This window comes from Dipodomys merriami, unplaced genomic scaffold, assembly GCF_024711535.1.
Source record: "Dipodomys merriami isolate MVZ:Mamm:240054 unplaced genomic scaffold, mDipMer1.0.p SCAF_110, whole genome shotgun sequence".
Lineage (NCBI taxonomy): Eukaryota > Metazoa > Chordata > Mammalia > Rodentia > Heteromyidae > Dipodomys > Dipodomys merriami.
Genome location: NW_027202383.1, coordinates 1,112,906 through 1,132,211, shown reverse-complemented (window position 1 = coordinate 1,132,211; position 19,306 = coordinate 1,112,906). Strand labels below are relative to the sequence as shown.

Below are 19,306 nucleotides of genomic sequence, written 5' to 3'. Positions count from 1 at the left end.
GCAATAGAGTTTAAGGCCTTCAAATACCTGTGCAGCTCAGCTCCTAATATACAACAGGTCTTCTATTCAGTGAAGGTGCCGGAGGCCCCAAAGCTAAACCACTGAGGGTGGAGGAGGTGGTGAAGGACAGTGGGACTAAGCTGAGGAATGAACATGGAATCAACACCTAGGCTCTCTTTCCCATCATGCACTGGCTTTTGTTTTTCTCTCATCACGCGTTGTTCTAGATCAAGAGAAAGGGAGATTTCAGCCCCAAAGCAGAACTTCCCACTTCTTGAAAATTTTAGTCCTAAAGCTGTCAGAAGGGACAAGCAAGGCTGGAGGGTCGCCTGGCAGAGAGGGGTCGAGCAGCCCCTCAGTGTGGCAGGCATCTGCAAAGCGGCTGCCAGGTACGGGGATGGGAAAGTGGGCCCAGGACCAGGGGCACACCAGAGGCCTATCCTGGACCCCAGACTCCACAGAGGGAACCAGGCTATCTTGCACAAAAGGCTGGGTCTGAGCTAGAGAGGGAAACACCAGTGTCTGGCAGGGCACAGGACAGCGGTCCAGGAAGGAGGGCCAGGCCGGAAAGAGCCTGGGACAGCTGCAAAGGCTCCCCCTGGCCAGCTCTGGGGCAATGTGTCCAAGGGGCAGCAGTGGCTCACGCCTTCACAAACCAACCAGTGAACAAATGGAAAGTTTAATGGAGAATGAGACTGAGCTGAGAACCAAGGGAGGAAGGACAGTCCTGCCAGAGTGTGCAGGCCGATGCTGACTGTGAGGCCAAAACGGAAGATGGCCACCATCGGCAAAGGCAGGGAAGGCCAGGACTGCTCCAGACCAAAGGCGAGTAAAGAACCATGACAACAAGTACACTATGTGGTTCTGGGCTGGAACAAAGCTGTGCTCTGCGTGGACACTGCATGGTAGCAATGGCGCCCCCTGGTGGCCTGCTGTGGATGGCCCTGCTGATGGGGGGAGTGGGGTACGCCAGGCATGCTCAGGAAGGATGGCACTGAAATCCCTTAGGAGAAAAGGGACTTTCTTGTACTGTATCTGCAATTTTTTTTGCTACGTTTGAGATTACTTCAAAATAAAAATGTTCATAAAAGACAAACAACATAAAATCTTACCCTTCGCCCTCCAATTCCTCTGAAGCAATAGAAAGAACCTAAGGGAAAAAATAAAACCACAGATTGCTTTTCACATAGGCTCAAAATAAATCAGAATGTAATTAGGAATCATTTTCAATTTGATGCATCTAATATCAACTGCTTTTTAAAAAAAATGCAAATTCCTGTAGTCTTATTTTTTAATGTCTAGAATTTTATACTAGCTTGAACTTCTCTAAAATAGCCAAATCTAGTTGAAGCCTGCTCTGTAAATAAAGCATTTAGAGGAACAGGGCCAGATGCGTTCACTTAGGTATTGTGTGCAGCCGCTTTGGCACCAGAATGGTACAACAGAGATTCCATGGTCCAAAGCCCGACGTGTTTACTACTACTCGGTCCTTTCCCAAAAGTCCACTGAGGCTTGCTTGCCTTCCACAAGCTCTTCCCTGACCACCGTGCCTTGGCTAAGTACTCCTTCCACATCTGTCTGCTGGGTCCCTGGCCCGAGCCCTTCTGTTTATCTGGCTCAGCAAGTCCCACTTGACTGAGCGTCTGTCTCTGGTAAGCTTTTACCACAAAGCAGACTGTGACTTAAAAACAAACCAACAAAATTAGCATTAGTAACTAAGATGCTGATGATAATTCAGCACTGGAACCATGAGAAAAAGCCTTGGGATGTTATTTTTTTAAATTCATATAATTTACTTTTCTTAAAAAAACACATGTTCCAGCTTCCTGGTATTAATTTTGTCAGACCATAAGTTAGTTGTTTACAGGAACACAACACTGGAGATTTTTTTTTTTTTGTCGGTCGTGGGACTTGAACTCTGGGCCTGGGCCGCTGTCCCTCAGCTCTTCAGCTCAAGTCAAGCGCTCTACCACTTGAGCTACAGCGCCACTTCCGGTTTTCTAGTGGTTTATTGGCGATAGGAGTCTCACGGTCTCTCCTGCCCGGGCTGGCTTTGAACCGCGATCCTCAGATCTCAGCCTCCTGAGTAGCTAGGATTACAGGCGTGAGCCACCAGCGCCCGGCTAACACTGGAGATTCTTTATGGGGCTATCCGACACAGGTTATCACTCAAGTTAAACTCCCAAGAGCACAGACTCAAATTCCAAACTGCAGTGCTATTCTAGAAGCCTTTAACTGAGCTAAGACATGATTGAATCAATGAGTGGATGAATGAATGAATGAAAGAAAACTGATAGAATTATGCTGACGGTCTGCATTTTCAAGTCAATGCCTAATATGTATGGCATGGGAATCATGTCACCATAACTGAATGTTCCAGAGATCCAGCCAACTGGTCAACCTCACTGAAGGTGGCTCCTAGGTGCCATGGATAATGCTAGAGAACGTCTGCGCTGGGCCCTGCAGCCCCCATGCCGGCTACCTACATGGGCGCCCCGCTGCAGGCTGGCGAAGTGCACGTCAGGAATGAAGAGCACAGGCTGCGTGTCGAGGTCAAGGAAGGGCTTGAACACCGTGATGTCCATTCGTTTGTGTGAGGGAAGCAGCGGCACTTTGACATCAGAAACTGGAAAAAAATAAAGATGCCAACATCAGCAGATTCTATCTATAAGGCTGGAAACAGGCACAACATTTCCTTCAAAGTTGAAGAAATTGAGGATGGCACTCTAAGGCTCAGGTTATGGGGCTGCACCAAAAGAAAAAGCAGAATTCACGTTGAGGGATTTGCTACGTGCACTCAGAATAAAATCAAATGAACACCTGTCAAGACCAATAGTCAGAGGTATTTAAACACACACACACACACAGATACAGAACATTTAGTTTTCATGTAAAAGGCTAAAACTTGTCATGATATGAATATAATCTGGAAGCAATCCCACCTTATCCTCCATTTGTCTTCAGAATGAATCAAGAGCCTCCACGCTGGGCTTAAGAGTACAAGTCTAAATCCAAACTACTGAAGTTCAAGAAAGCCGGGACAGGAGGCGTTAGGGAGACTCTATCTCAAAAGATAAAGTGGGATGTGACAGAGCGTGCCTGTCATCCCAGCCACGCAGGAGGCGTAGGTAGGAGAACTGTGGAATGGAGACTGGAAAAAAGAGATACTACTGCTGGGTGCTGGTAGCTCATGCCTGTAAGGAAGCCAAGATCTGAGGATCACAGTTTGAAGCCAGCCAGGGCAAGAAAGTCCTTGAGACTCTCATCTCCAATTAACCACAAAAAGGTCAGAAGTGGAAGCGCCCACAGTTCAAGCCCCAAGACTGGCACCTTCTCCCCTCCCCCCAAAATGAGACACTATTAAAATAAAGCAAACAGTGTCTGGAGTGCTACTGTCTTTTCCTAGCAAGTGCAAAGCCCTGAGTTCAAACCTCAGATGACCAAAAATGAGAAGAAAGAGTAAGCATACTAGTGTTTAATTTATTAAATTTGGGGTCCCTCTCCCCATCATCTGGCCCTGATGCACTCAGCAGGGGGTTTAGCAGGCAGCATTCTGATGCCAAGGGGAGAATCTCGACCCATGTGCTATGGACCCAACAGTTCACAGAACGTGCCAGAAGCACCGGACCACAGACGAGACACTACAACACAACACTTTTCTCCCTGGTAGACCTTCAGATACAGAGTTTTGTGAATATGAATACTGGTCACATTTTCTTAAAAAAGACAATACTGGGTGTAGTGGTGGATACCTGTAATACCTGCAAGATACAGGAGTATCACAAGTTCAAGACCAGCCTGGGTTGTGTAGCAAGACAAGATGGGGAGGGGGGAGAGGGAGAGTAAGAGACAGAGACAGAGACAGACAGATACCCTCACATACTCTTGGAGAAATGCCAAAGCAGAAGCCTCAAGGATTCTGGGAACGACCCTCATCTACAATGAAGACATCCTGAATTTTCAGGGCATTGTCATTAGTTCTATAAATTGAGCCAGACCAGACTGGGAAGCTCAGGGAGCGTGCATCTGTTTTTCAGGACTGGAAGCAGCTACCTGAACTGACCATCCACAATGCCTGCACATGGGAAAACCCAAGACCAGTCTGCAGTTCGGCAGGCAACCCTTGAGACTCAGCCCCGCCCCCTTCTGTCACAGCCCCGCCCTCACCCCACCCCACCCCACCCCCAGCCTCTGCTGGGCACAGAGGCACACAGCACCCTGGCTTGGCTGAGGCTGGCTGGACATGCTACTTACAGGCATTCACCCGGGAGCTGGGGTCAGGACACTTGCCTTTTCTTTTACTTTGCTTTCGTTCTTCATCCCTGATTTTCCGTTCGGCTCCCTGCGGGAATAGGAGACAAGACAGGAGTCTAGTGGGTCTGACCTTCTTTCCAACAGTCAACTCTTGTCCACTTCTTCTCTGGAAGTGAACTTCTTACTAAATTAGTTGTCTATCCTAGTGCTTTGCTCTTAAAAGCCTATTATACAGGGGCTGGGAAGGTGGCTCAGTGGTAGAGTGCTTGCCTCACATGCATGAGGCCCTGGGTTCGATTCCTCAGCACCACATAAACAGAAAAAGCCAGAAGTGGTGCTGTGGCTCAAGTGGTAGAGCACTCGCCTTGAGCTGAAGAACTGAGGAACAGCGTCTAGGCCTAGAGTTCAAGCCCTACCACCGACAAAAAAAACGCCTATTATGCAAATATTACTATTATTATTTTGTCCGAGACTGGGACTCAGACAGTATCTGAGGCTTTCACTCATTAGTTGGTGCTTTATCAGCTGAGCCATGCCTCCAATTATTATTATTATTTTTTGCCAGGCCTGGGGCTTGGACTCAGGGCCTGGGCACTGTCCTTAAGCTTCTTTTGCTCAAGGCTAGCACTCTACCACCTGAGCCACAGCACCATGTCTGGCCTTTTCTGTGTATGTGGTACTGTGGAATCAAACCCAGGGCTTCATGCATGCAAGGCAAGTATTCTACCACTGAGCTATGTTTCCAGCCCCACAAATTATTTTTTTTAATTAATTTACTTCGTTGTTATTGTTATTATAGAGATGTTGTACAGAGGAAGTACAATTGTATGAATCAGGTAATGAGTACATTTCCTTCCATACAGTGTCTTTTGTTCCTTCATTTTTTTTTCCTGGTTGTGGCCCTTGAACTCGGCCTGGGTGCTGTCCCTCAGCTCTTCGGCTCAAGGCAAGTGCTCTACCACTTGAGCCACAATGCCACTTCTGGTTTTCCAGTGTTCTACTAGAGATAAGAGTCTCACGGGCTTTCCTGCCCGGGATGGCTTTGAACCTCGATCCTCAGATTTAGCTTCCTGAGTAGCTAGGATTACAGGCGTGAGCCACCGCGCCCAGTTTGTTCTTTTATTCTCACTCCATGAATTATTATTATTATTATTATTATTATTAATTTTTTTTGTTGGCCATGGGGCTTGAACTCTGGGCCTGGCACTGTCCCTGAACTCTTCAGCTCAAGGCTAGCGCTCTACCACTTGAACCACAGTGCCACTTCCAGTTTTCTAGTGGTTAACTGGAGATGAGTGTCATGGACTTTCCTGCCCAGGATGGCTTTGAACTGTAATCCTCAGATCTCAGCCTCCTGAGTAGCTAGGATTACAGGCATGAGTCACTGGTACCCGGCTCACCACAAATTATTTTTAACTGTATGGAATAAATCACAGATACATTTATTTATTTATCTGTCGGTCATGGGGCTTGAACTCAGAGCTTGGACACTGCCCTAAGCTCTTTTGCTCAAGGCTAGTACTTTACCACTTTGAGCTATAACACCACTTCTGATTTTTCTGGTGGTTAATTGGAGATAGAGAGTCTTATGGATTTTTCCTGCCCAGGCTGGCTGTGAACCATGATCTTCAAATCTGAGCCCCCTGAGTAGCTAGGATGACAGGCGTGAGCCTCCAATGCCTGGCTTAAGGATCACTTTTAAAAATTAGAATACCTAGCTGGATACTGGTGGCTCACCCCATAATCCTAGCAACTTAGGAGGCTGAGATCTGAGGATCATGGTTGGAAACCAGCCTAGGCAGGAAAGTCTGTGAGACGCTTATCTCCAATAAACCACCAAATAAAGGCTGGAAGTGGGGCCGTGGCTCCAGTGGTAGAGCACTGGCCTTGAGCAGAAGCAGCTCAGGAATAGTGCTTAAGATCCAGAGTTCAAACCCTAGAACCGGCAAAACAAAACAAACAAAACAAAAAATCCGAATAGCTGCCTGCTCTAGGTGCTAACCCACTAGCTTGTCTGTGAAAACCGCCACGCAGGACTGCCGCACGCTGACCCAGGAAGACCGGGAGGGTCGCCATTCCCCGACTACTGAACACCTTTATCTCTTAGTCCTTTCTCATTGGCTACCAGTTACTTCATTTTGATGACAAACTGTACCCCTCAAATAGGCAGTGTGACAAAATAAGACATTCCTTCCTTATTGAAAAAGCATGCCTGCAGTCCTAGTTACTCAGGAGGCCGAGATCTGAGGATTGTGGTTCAAAGCCAGCCCAGACAGGAAAGTCTGGAGACTCTCATGTCCACTAAATTACCAAAAAAGCTGAAAGTTAGAGCTGTGGCTTAAGTGGAAGAAGCCTTGGGCAAAGGAAGCTTAGGGACAGAGACCGGGCCCTGAGTTCAAGCCCCAGGACCAGCAAACACAAACACAGACAGACAGTCAGACAGACAGACAGACAGACACACACACAAAATAAAAGGAACTTCTGTTTCTACTCAAGATGGAGCTTTTGACTCTATCCTGAAAACAACCCAAACTGGAAAAAAATGCTTAAATGAAGTACTTTTTTTTTTTTTTGGTCAGTCGCGGGGCTTGAACTCTGGGCCTGGGCACTGTCCCTTAGCTCTTCAGCTCAAGGCAAGCACTGGACTACTTGAGCCACAGTACCACTTCCGGTTTTCTGGTGGTTTATTGGAGATAAGAGTTTCATGGACTTTCCTGCCGGGGCTGGCTTTGAACCATGATCCTCAGATCTCAGCCTTCTGAGTAGCTAGGATTACAGGCGTGAGCCACCAGTGCTGGGCTTTAAATATGGTATTCTGAAGGCCTGAAGGGCCCAGCTCTGGGTAAGCTGGTTCAGCTGCACTGCCCACTGCTCCCAGAGCAGTCCAGGCTGTGGTTGGGAGGGGAGCAGGTGCTCACTTCAGGGAGGAGGGAAAGTGGATCCGCCATGGGGCCCGTCTCTAGACATCTTCAAAGGATTCTCGACTGCTCCCCAAGTGGACAATTCACGGGAAATTACCCATGGCTGGGGAAAAACCATTTGCAACGATGAGAGACACAGTGGCTGAGTCTCAGATGGGGAGAAAATGGTGCGATCACACCGGAAGCTCCCAAGGCTCACTGAGGACAGACGTGAGCACCCAGGAAAGTCTCGCTCACAATGCTCGCAATGCTCACAAGTCATGAAACCAGATGCCCAAGGATGCTGCTTGTCCCGACGCTTACTTTGGTCTCAGGACAAGGCTGAAGACAAGAAACACCCAGTCCCAAAGAGGTAAACTGACAAGGTCACATGCCCAGTGAGATGGCCAGGTGGGCCTGAGGGAGAGGGGACAATCAAGCCCCTGTTGCCAACCCAGAACTGACACAGAGATGTCAGGCAAGGACATTAAGCCAGTCAGTGGGGCTGTACCACACATGTTCAAAAACTGCCGGAAACCCCCACCAACCTGGGCTGCGAGGGTGACTCAGTGGTAGAGATTGTCTAGTGTGTACCAGGCCCCGAGTTCACTCCCCAGCACTACAAAAAAGTAAACAGAGACACGAACAATATAAAACAGACCCTGCTTGAACTTCCACAGATGAAAACTACAATGTCTGAGATTAAAGTTACACTGCACAGGAATAGCAGTTTAGATCGGGCAAAGGATCAGTGAAGTATCTAGATGTTGGTGGCTCATGCCTGTAATCCTAACTATACAGGAGGCTCAGATCTGAGAATCACAGTACAAAGCTAGTCCTGGTAGACAAACTCCATAGACTCTTTTTTTTTTGGTTGGTCGTGGGGCTTGAACTCTGGGCTTAGGTGCTGTCCCTGCGCTCTTCAGTTCAAGGCTAGCACTCTACTGCTTGAGCCACAGCACCACTTCCGGTTTTCCAGTGGTTTATTGGAGATAAGTCTCACAGACTTTCCTGCCTGGGCTGGCTTTGAACAGTGATCCTCAGATCTCAGCCTCCTGAGTAGCTAGGATTACAGGCGTGAGCCACCAGCACCCGGCTTCCATAGACTCTTATATCCCATTAACCACTAAAAAGCTGGAAGAGGAGCTGTGGCTCAAGTGGTAGAGTGCTAGCCTTGGGCGAAAAAGCCAAGTAAGAACATTAGGCACTGAGTTCAAGACCTACTACTTTTCTCTCTTACATACACACACTCACACTCACTCAAAGAACTCTAGGATATAGCAGTAGAAACTACCCCTAATTAAACCTAAGTAACATTAAAAAAAAAGAGAGAGAAAAAAAACCAGTGGGCTCTGGATAACTTCAAGTACCTTAGAGATGTATAACTGGAAAGCCAAAAGAAGAAGAAGAAAACATACCAGAAATGAGTGGGTAAAAACATTTCCAAATACAGCAAAACCCAAAAACCCATAGATGCTCAAGCAATTCAACAAGCTCAGCAAACCCCAGGAACAAGAAACACGAGTAGATGTATCAAAGTGCTCAAAACAAGTGTGAAGAGAAAATCTTAAACACAATTATGGAAAGGAGGAACTAACTATGTACAGAATAGAGCCACACGACTTTGTTTGGTAATCACACTCTCAGCAGAAGCGGGGCTCTGAAGTTTGCTGCCAACTATTGTAAAATAATCCCCGTGGAATTTTATACCCAGCAGTAGGATCTTTTAAAACAGAAAAGTGAAATAAGCACCCTTCACACACACACAAAAGTGGAACAAATTTAGCCCCAGTAGGCACAAGAATTGTTAAAGGAGCCAGGCACTGGTGGCTCATGCCTGTAATCCTAGCTACTCAGGAGGCTGAGATCTGAGGACCATGGTTCAAAGCCAGCCTGGGCAAGAAAGTCCATGAGACTCTTATCTCCAATAAACCACCAGAAAACCAGAAGTGGCACTGTGGCTCAAGTGGTAGAGCACTAGCCTTGAGCTGAAGAGCTGAGGGACAGCGCCCAGGCCCAGAGTTCAAGCCCCATGACCAAAAAAAAAAAAAATTGTTAAAGGAAGTCCCAAGACATTACAAAGAGCCATTTAGCTGTTTGGACTCTTAAGTCATCAACTAACGGGACTGACATTGGGCCCTAAAGCAGGCGTTGAACTCAAGAGTTAAGTCAGCTAGAGACATGATCACTTGTTACTGTGTCTGTACCAACACTTGAACTCAGAGCCTGAGTGCTTGCTCAAGGCTGGTGCTCTACTTCTTGAGCCACACCCCTATCACTGTGATGAGGAACAAAAGGACTGCTGCAGGAAGCAAATGTCAGCGTAATTTTCCTCTATTCAACGGGCTGGGAATATATATGAACTTGGAGAAAGAGTTGTTGCCAGGTGGGCGCTGGTGGCTCCTCCTGTATTTCTAGCTACTCAGGAGGCCCCACAACGACAAAAAAATAAAAAGAGTTCCTGTCTCTTGGATAGACCGACTTTTCCTGAAAAGTGCAATATCACTACTGCTTCGGAAATTAGGAAGGAAAAAGAATGCCAAATAATGTCTGAAGTGATGCCAAAAAGATGTCTTGCTTCTTGTTTCTTCTTCAGCTGTGGGGCAGACTCATAAAAAGAGAATTTTAAGAGCTGGCAGCTGACATGAATTGACAGGTGCCAAATAAGAAGAGGTCAGACATCAGAAAAGACAGGCCCAGACAGAGCTGTCCCGGGGCAGCCGGGCAATCCAGAAACCTCCATCACCGGCATAGTGGGGACAGAGAGCTTCCAGCCACACCACCGGGTCACGTGGGGCTTCACGTGGCGGGATGTTCACCTTTGAAAACCAGCACATACATGATGTTTTCTGCTCATATGGAATGTGTTGGCCCAGAGCAGCTCTGAGATTAAAAACCGGGAGAAAAGCACAGGGCATAAGTTCACTGTCTAGAAGTATGTCAACGGCAGCCCACCAGAAGCTCCTGTGCCCCAGGATGCACACACCTGATCCTGGGGGGTTGAGGGCAGGGCAGGTCATATGGCAAAAGGGTGGTGAGCAGAAGAGATGCTAGGTCTTTTGAGGAAGCCCAAGCTAGCCGCAGGGCCCACAAACAAGCAGAAGGTAGAAGAGTGAGAGGCAGTATGTGGATGGACAGGGGCATGAACTAAGAAGCATCAACTACAACTAGCCACTGCAGATGGAAGGGCCCATGAGCCAAGGCATACGGGCAGCCTCCAGCAGGTGGAAAAGGCACAGAAACAGCGTCTCTCATAGACACTTCAAAAGCGATAGGCCCTGCCCACATCTGGATCTTAGCTGTGAAATCGGTGTCTGATTTCAGAACTATTGACTAGGATAAACAAATTTTTATGAAGTTACTAAGTTTGTGTTTATTTTCGTGTGTGCAGGCCCTGAAGCTTAAGCTCAGGGCCTGGGCATGCTCCGTGAGCTTTTTTACTCAAGGCTACCACTTGAGCCACAGTTCCATTTCTGGCCTTTTTTTTTTTTTTTTTTAAGGGTGTGTGTGGTTATTTGGAAATAAAGAATCTCACAGACTTTCCTGTCAAGGATGGCTTTGAACCACAATCCTCAGACCTCATCCTCCTGAGTAGCTAGGATTATAGGTGTGAACCACTGGTGCCTGGCCATTTGTAGTTACTTTTTTTTTTTTAATTTAATTTAATTTGTGAACATACTGTACAGAGGAGTTACAATTACATGGGCAGGATAATGCGTACATTTCTTACCAAGCATTGCAGCCTCCTCCTTTGTTTACCCTTCACATCCCTTCCCAGCCTCCCCCCTCCCCCCCAATCCCAATCCTTCTCCTTCCCCCCCTCCCCCCCACCGACGTTGTAAAGCTCGTTTTGGACATGACAACTTAAAAAATATGGAACACTTCACAAATTTGCGTGTCATCCTTGCGCAGGGGCCATGCTAATCTACTCTGTATCGTTCCAATTTTAGTATATGTGTTGCCGAAGCAAACACTGTAGTTATTCTTTTAACAACAATAAAAACAAAGAACAGTAGGGAGGCTGAGATCTGAGGAATGTGGTTTGAAGCCAGCCTGGGCAGGAAAGTATGTGAGACACTTATCTTGAGTAAACGACTCAGAAAAAGCTGGAAGTGGTGCTGGGGCTCAAGTGGTAGAGCATTAGCCTTAAGGATAAAGTGGTGCAGAGACTATACCCAGGCCCGGAGTTCAAGTCCCAGGACTGGCAAAAAAAAAAAAAAAAAGCAAGAAGCAAGGAGCACATCCTGGCACATTAGCAGGTGCATACACAGGACCTTGACAGAGGCAGATCTGTGAGACGGAGGAAGTGCTCTGAATGTGAAGGTTCCAGGCGCCCTCCTGTGGCCAGAGGCTGTGTTTTCTGCAGCCAGTCAAACATCAGCTAGTGTAATTGCAGTGAACTAGCATCACCTAAAGTTCTTAATACGGGAGTGGCAGAGAGAATGAAATGGATTGGATATACTGCAAACATGTGGAAATGTAACAATGAAATCACCTTCTGTATCACTAATGTAAGCCAATAAAAAGATTAATACAAGAAAAGTTTAACAGGATGAATAAAAGAGGAAATAGAATAAAGCACAATTCGTGTGTGTGTGGGGGGGCGGGGGTCGGTCATGGGGCTTGAACTCCGGGCCTGGGCGCTGTCCCTCAGCTCTTCAGCTCAAGGCTAGCTCTCTACCACTTGAGCCACAGCACCACTTCCGGTTTTCTGGTGACTTATTGGAGATGAGTCTCATGGACTTTCCTGCCCAGGCTGGCTTTGAACTGTGATCCTGTCAGATCTCAGCCTCCTGAGTAGCTAGGATGACAGGTGTGAGCCACCGGCGCCCGGCTTTCACATCTTAATATTTTTAAGCAGGGAAAGTCAAAGCCTTGCTCCATCTGAGATCAAGGGACCACTGTACATTCCTCCGCCTCCTCCTGCACTGCTATCCCCTCCACACTGGCCCGGCCAGTCTGACTTGGAGCAGCTCAGGGGCTGAGCTCTGGCCAGAGAGGCCGGAACAAGGACAAGTGGATGGTTCTGTTTTTCAGGAAAAAGCAGCTGCTCTGGAGAGATGAGAGGGCGCCGCACTCTCTTTGGGCCCTGTCCTTTCTCCCCCTCTGCCCCATCACCCCCTGCCACTGTCAGTGGCTGACGTGTCAAAGGGTCTGGAGGTGGTGGTGAAGGAAATGCAAATAAAGACAACCCTGAGATACCACCTTACCCCAGTCAGAATGTCCCACATCCACAAATCAGCCAACGACAAATGCTGGAGGGGATGTGGAGAACGAGGAACTCTATTACACTGCTGGTGGGAATGTACACTTACACAACCACTTTGGAAAGCAGTCTGGAGGGTCCTTAGAAAGCTAAAGATTGACCTCCCTTACGACCCAGTCATACCACTTCTAGGCATCTACCCTGAACAACAGGAACCAATATACAAGGACATGTGCATCTCCATGTTTATTGCAGCACTGTTCGCAATAGCTAGGATATGGAAACAACCTAGATGCCCCACCACAGATGAATGGATCCAAAAATTGTGGTATCTATACACAATGGAATATTATGCAGCCATTAGAAATGACAAAATAATGGCATTTGCAGGGAAATGGATGGAGCTAGAAGGAATCATGTTGAGCGAGGTAAGCCAAGAACGAAGAGACAAACAGTACATGGTCTCCCTGATAAGTGGATGATGAATCCAAAATGTTAGGTGATATGACAAAACTAACAGGACTTAAGAAACAAAGAACTCCCACTCATCTGGTTGAACCACTACTAAATATCCCCATGCTGCTGATCACATATATGGTATATAACATATGAGCACCGTTATATATTACAGACTGTGATAGACAATTTGCTCCAGGAAAGTTAGAATGAACTTGTGACTTTAAATGAGCATCATTATTCCACAATACTGTGAATTTCCGGAAATTAAGTAATCACTTAATCACGATCAAAAAAAAAAAGAACCTTGGGGAAGGGAGGGAGGGAGGGGATGGTAGGCGGAAAACAATGGAGGGGGTAACAATGTTCAAGAGAAAGTGGAAGTGTACTCATTACCTCACTCATGTAACTGTAACCCTCTGTATAGTATCTCTACAATAAAAAAAAATTAAAAAAAAAAAAAAAAAGCTTTGAAATATTAAAAAAAAAAAAAAAAAAAAAAGGGTCTGGAGGGTGGAGAGCCAGGTCAAGGGCGGCTCATCTGTAGTCACCTGGCTGAGCTGTCACCACCTGCGCTAAGCATGCACACCAAAGTCCGCAGTGGATTTTCCTAAATGTGTGGTTCAAATGAGATCTTTTCCCTTCCCTCTCCCTCTCCGCCCCCCCCCCCCCCCGTCTCTGTCTCTCTCTCCTCTTCTTGTCAGTTGTGGGGCTTGAACTCTGGGCCTGGGCGCTGTCCCTCAGCTCCTCAGCTCAAGGCTAGCACTCTACCACTTGAGCCATAGCGCCACTTCTGGCTTTTTCTGCTTATGTGGTGCTGAGGAATTGAACCCAGGGTCTCATGCATGCAAGGCAAGCACTCTACCACTGAGCCACCTTCCCAGCCCTTTTCCCTTCTCTTTTTAAAGTTTATTTGAATGCAAGGCTAAAACAATAAATGCCCATTTAAGACAGTCTGTGTGTATGTGTGCACATGTGTGTGCACATGCATGTCTCTGTGTGCACGTACATGTGTATGTGCGCATGCACGTGTGTATGCAGCACATGAGTGTGGACATGAGTGTGCGCACATGTATGCACGTGCATATATGAGCATGTATATGTATGCACATATGTGTGCGCACATGAATGGGTGTGCACATTTATGTATGTGTGTGCATATGTGCATGCACATGTGTGTGCACTGTGTGTGCATGCACATGCATGTGTGCGTGTGTGTGTGTGTTCATGCTCCAATACTGGGATTTGACCTCAGGACCTTCAGTTCTTGCTTAGCTTTTACACTCAAGGCTGATGTTCTACCACTTGAGCAACACCACTTCTGGCTTTTTGCTGGTTAACTGGAGATAAGCATCTGTGATTTGTCGGGCTGGCTTTGAATTGAGATCCTCAGATCTCAGCCTCCTGAGGAGCTGGCAGGTGTGAACCACCTAGACCAGCTATGATAAGCTCTTCTCTACGCGCATAGGACTCACCATGTGGTTGAGTATAAAAATCCCCTGGATTCCTCAGTACCACATAAACAAGAGAAGCCTGAAGCGGCGTGAGGGCTCTAGTGGTACTGCTAGACTTGAGCAGAAAAAAAAAAAAAAGGAAGCTCAGGGACAGTCCCAGGCCCTGAGTTCAAGCCCCAGTTCTGGGGTGAGGGGGAAGGAGAGCATCTCGGATGCCCCGCCCTGAGCCCCGGCTCTCACCTTGTCACAGAAGACTTTGATCTGGCAGTACGCCCGGTGCACTGGCTTATTGCTGCGGTTGTTGTAACTGTAGGTGTCAATCTGGATGTTGAGAGGCAAGCCCTTCACACCCTTCTGAGAAGAGAAATCTGTGCTCAAGCAGTTCACAGAGATGAACACCTGCAGAGGGAGAAGAAGGCTTCAGAAGCAGCGGTTGCGCCGTGAGCTGAGCACGCACCATCTGAAAATACCCGCAGTGAATGACAGCGCAGCTGCTTCCGCGCCCTTTGGGGAGGCAGTTGCCTGCTTTTTTTGGTTTTGTTTTTGGTGCTGATACTGGGCCTTGAACTCAGGGCCTGGGCCTGATGGCTATCCTACCACTCTACCACTTGAGCCACAGTGCCATTTCCAGTTTTTTTCTCCCTTTTTTTAGGGGCTGGGTAGGCTAGTTAATTGGAGATAAGAGTTTCATGACCATTCCTGCCCACGCTGGCTTCCAATAGTGATCCTCAGATCTCAGCCTCCTGACTGACTGGGATTATAGATGTGAGCCACAGATGCCTGGCTCTAATTTGGATTCTTATCTTTACACATCTGAGGGGAAAGTAGCAAAGTTTATTCACAGGCTGAGGATGGAAAGATCACATCTTAATGATCATGAAACACTAAACAAAGAATTCCTTTGAGGAGGCTCCACAGAGGTGTGGTGAAGGCCGTGTGAAGAATCACTGAGGAAGACATTCCACTGTGGGTCTGTATTTGGGAGAAAGAAAAGACTCAATTATCCAAGCAAGGAGATGGCTCCTGAGTCACGCTTTCTCTGGAGAAACTGCAAAGGGCCTGCGGTGATGGCGGATGGTGGTGATATGATAACCCAAGTCCACGAGTCCAGACTCTCCCACCAGTCCCCGCCACCACAGACCCGCGTTTCTAAAGACCATGAGTCCAAGTTCAATGGCTTCACAGAGCGGCTGGCCTGCTCCTAGCCCTGAACTACTAACTAGGGAGAACTCTCCGGCAGAGACTTTTTTCAAGACTGAAGTTGGAGAATGGGCAGGAAAGTTCATGAAACTCTAATCTCCAATTAACTAGCTTACCTCTCCCCCCACAAAAAAACCAAAACCAAACCAAAACAAAACAAAACAAAAAACACCAGAAATGGCACTGTGGCTCAATCGAGACACATTATTGTGGTTCTGGAGGCTGCTACTCACTGAAGCCTGGTAGCGTTCTGCAGAACTGGTGAAATCCTCAATTTTCCCATTTTGTGGTTCTGCTCTCTCCTTTCTTCCTTCCTTCCTTCCTTCCTTCCTTCCTTCCTTCCTTCCTTCCTTCCTTCCTTCTGCCAGTCTTGGGGCCTGAACTCAGGGCCTGGACACTGTCTCTGAGCTTTTTTTGCTCAAGACTAGTGCTCTACCACTTGAGCCACAGTACCACTTCTGGCTTTTGCCATTTAGATGCTGAGGAATCAAAACCAGGGCTTCATGCATGCTAGGCAAGCACTCTACCACTGAGCCACCTTCCCAGCCCTGTGGTTCTGCTTTTAACTGTCATGGGTTGCAATGCTTTTGATGGCCCACCTGGCTTTAGAACTTATTTCTGACACAAGAGCACCACATAGTGGATAGTATTGGAATCACAGTTTTCGGTACAGACTTCATTTCAAAGATGCAAGACATTAAGCAGGACAATTAGGATAGAGGGTGCCACAGCTGAACTAAGACAGACAGGGATGCGTTTAAGCCGTGGGAGGGGAGAAGCTATAAGACTAGTAAGTGAAAGAGAAAGGAAACAGAACCATGGGGACAAAGCCCACTTGCTAGACAGTATGTGAAGTAAGAAAGGAGGAGTTTTTACCCTTACTCTATTTACTGCTTCTAAGGAAAAGACGGAAACATCCTAAAAAGGTCGAGAACATGTCAGAGTCAGCAGATCAGCAGGTCAGTGACCGTCCATCACGCCCACCTTCCCCAGACCATTCTCCCTGCGGGCGCCAGGCTTCTGACCTTGACAGCTTTCCTACTGGTGTGCTGGGGGCCAGGTGCCTGGTACCAGCAGGAAGAGGAGGGGGAGGAAAAGAGGGGAGGAGAAGGAGGATGGGGAGGAGGGGGGGAAGGGGGAGGAGGGCGAGGAGGACAACAGCTGCTGGGAAGGCTGTCTCAGCATGGGCAGAGCACACCCTCATCCTCTGACAGATGCAGTCCAGGGAGACGTTAAGGCCGCCTCAAATGGAGAGTAAAGGAACTGGGGTGCATTTTGTGGATACCCCGACCCACATGCCCTGCTACCTCTCTCTAATTGACCTTTCCCCCAGCCAATCCCTGGCTTTGGTTAGAGATCAGGAATGGAAGGCAAACTGCTCTGACATATGTGGTTCACTTCCTGGCTCGTCTTAAATGCTAGTAAGCAGATCCACAGCCTGGGTGCCATCTCCTCGCACTGAGCAGGTGCGGGGCCAGCTCTGCGGTGCCTTGCCTGCTACAGTCCCCCATTTACTGCCAGGAAATACGAAAAACTGCTCAGTTTTTTAAAAGACTAGGTCTAGCCAGATGCTAGTGGGTGTGATCCAGCTACTTAGGAGGCTGATAGCTAAGGACTGTGGGTCAAAGCCGGGAAAGACTTTCGTGCCCAGGCTGGCTTTGAACAGAGACTCTCAGATCTCAGCTTCCTGAGTAGCTAGGATTACAGGCCGTGAGCCACTGGTGCCCAGCCCGTGAAACTCTTATCTTCGATAAACTACTCAGAAAAAACCAAAAGTGGCACCGTGGCTCAAGTGGTAGAACATAAGCCTCGAGTACAAAGAGGCTCAGGGACAGCGCCTCAGGCCCTGAGTTCAAGCCCCAGGGCCAGAAAAAAAAAAAAAAAGATTAGGTCTAGATATATAGCAAAAGAGAGCACAAGGATTACATGACAGAAGACACATGTGCTTTGACTTGGTATGTTCTCACATATTTAAAAAAATGCCTCATATACAATCCATCAGCTCAGAAGTCAGAGGTGGGAGACAATCTATAGAATATACTAGTTGAAAGGAGAGAGGGAGGAAGAGATGGAAGGAAAAAGATGGAGGACAGACAGAAAGAAAGGAATCTATTGACTGGGTATATGAAGTGACCAAATGACCGTCAACTTCACTTTGCAGTCCATCGATGAGTCTGGACTTCTCTGTGGAGGTCAGGGCGGACCTGACTCAGAGCCAGCTGCTTGTGAGTGACACTCAGCCCACAATTCCAGGAAGCCTCGGCCTCACGTGCCATTCCTTGACAAGAGGATCGCATGGGAATCCAACCCAGACCTGCCCTCCCCTTGCTGCCCAGTTTCAGGTTGCAAATCCCAGACCCAGGACAAGCACCAGTGCCTTCAAGAAGGCTTTTCCCTCGTGGGTAGCCATGGATACTTCTAGTCTTATTCAAATACAGTCTATTTATTTAAAAACTTTCTAAACCAACAGATCTCAGCACAGGAAGGAAGGAAGGAAGGAAAGAGGGAAGGAAGGAAGGAAGGAAGGAAGGAAGGAAGGAAGGAAGGAAGGAAAGAAGGAAGGAAGTTGCCATGTCTACGTAAGTATACAAACACACCAGAACAGCGGTCATGCTGGGCAAAAGGGACATGCGTGCCATGCTTAGGCCTCAGTCAAAGGCTAGCAAAGAAGCAAGAAGCCACTATGTTTTTGTTGTTGTTGTTGTTGTTTTTCGGTGTCAGTCCTAGGGCTTGAACTCGGGTCCTGGGCACTGTCTCTGAGCTTCTTTTGCTCATCGTTAGCGCTCTACCACTTGAGCCTACAGCCGCACTGCTGCACTTATGGCATTTTTAGTGGTTAATTGGAAATAAGAATCTCATGCACTTTCCTGCTTTGAACCAAGACACCAGAGCTTAGCCATTATGGTGGTATTTTTGCTTGTTTTTTGGGGGGAGAATTTACTCAAGAGAAACAACTTAGGTCCGAAAATCAAAGCAACCAGGTTTGGCCTTAGACCGTAGCTAGGTGCTGCTGCACTGAGCAAAGTCCTTTCCTGTCAAGTGTCCACCCTGTCTGATGAGGACAGATTCAGACCCCAACTTAGTATCTACGGGAGACGAAGCTGCGGGTAATACACTTAGCAATAACTTTCTATAAACCCTATGCACAGTAAAGCCAGTGACTCACGCCTGCAGTCATCACTACTCAGGAGGCTGAGAGCTCAGGATCACAGTTCAAAGCCAGCTGGGAAAGGAAAGTCTGAGAGACTCTTATATCTAATTTGGTAGCAAAAAGCTGAAAGTGAAGTTGTGGCTCAAGTGGTAGAGCACCAACCTTGAGCAGACAGTACCCAGGCCTTGAAGCCCCAATATGGGCACACATACACAAAGTAATCATAATAAATGCATCAAAGAATCCCATACAACACAGACTTGAAACTTGTCAGAAGTGTTCATTTCCTGCCCACCCAGACTCCATGAACCAGAGCCCTTGGGGAAAAGGCTCTCAACTGCTGCAGCGGACCCAGGGGGAATCTGGGGCTCATGAAAAGCCCAGCAGCTCATCCCTCAAAACTGTGGTTCAGAGGGAAAAACTGGGAGAAAGTGAGGGAAGGGAAGACACTGTCCAGAAAGAAACCTGCTCTTTACCTGACGTACGTAACCGTAACCCATCTGTACCTCACCTTTATAAGAACAGTAAAACAACAACAACAAGACTGGGTCACATTCTGGATGGTGCTGGTCCCTGGTGTCACTGAGATGGAGCATCACAGGTAAGGCGGGTTCTCCCGTGATAACCGGAGCGAGACCACCGGCCACGGACCCACGTCTGCATAACACAAATGTTTTCACCATAC

The 19,306-nt window shown here is 47.6% G+C and overlaps 1 protein-coding gene and 1 non-coding gene across 3 annotated transcripts in view; both read right to left on the bottom strand.

Annotated features, from left to right (window-relative positions):
- Nucleotides 1-19,306, bottom strand: part of Grhl1 (grainyhead like transcription factor 1) — a 58,743-nt gene that overhangs the window by 7,241 nt on the left and 32,196 nt on the right. Inside the window, exons 9-12 of one of the 2 annotated variants that reach the window (XM_070015250.1) lie at nucleotides 14,511-14,669; nucleotides 4,255-4,342; nucleotides 2,487-2,626; nucleotides 1,113-1,150 (exon numbers count right to left, since the gene is read on the bottom strand). In XM_070015250.1, the coding sequence (XP_069871351.1) occupies nucleotides 1,113-1,150; nucleotides 2,487-2,626; nucleotides 4,255-4,342; nucleotides 14,511-14,669 (425 nt within the window). The remainder of the gene's footprint in view (nucleotides 1-1,112; nucleotides 1,151-2,486; nucleotides 2,627-4,254; nucleotides 4,343-14,510; nucleotides 14,670-19,306) is intronic. The other variant, XM_070015251.1, reaches the window with a different exon arrangement.
- LOC138822484 (U6 spliceosomal RNA) lies at nucleotides 11,022-11,128 on the bottom strand. Its single transcript, XR_011370472.1, has one exon. It is a non-coding gene; the product is annotated as a U6 spliceosomal RNA (small nuclear RNA).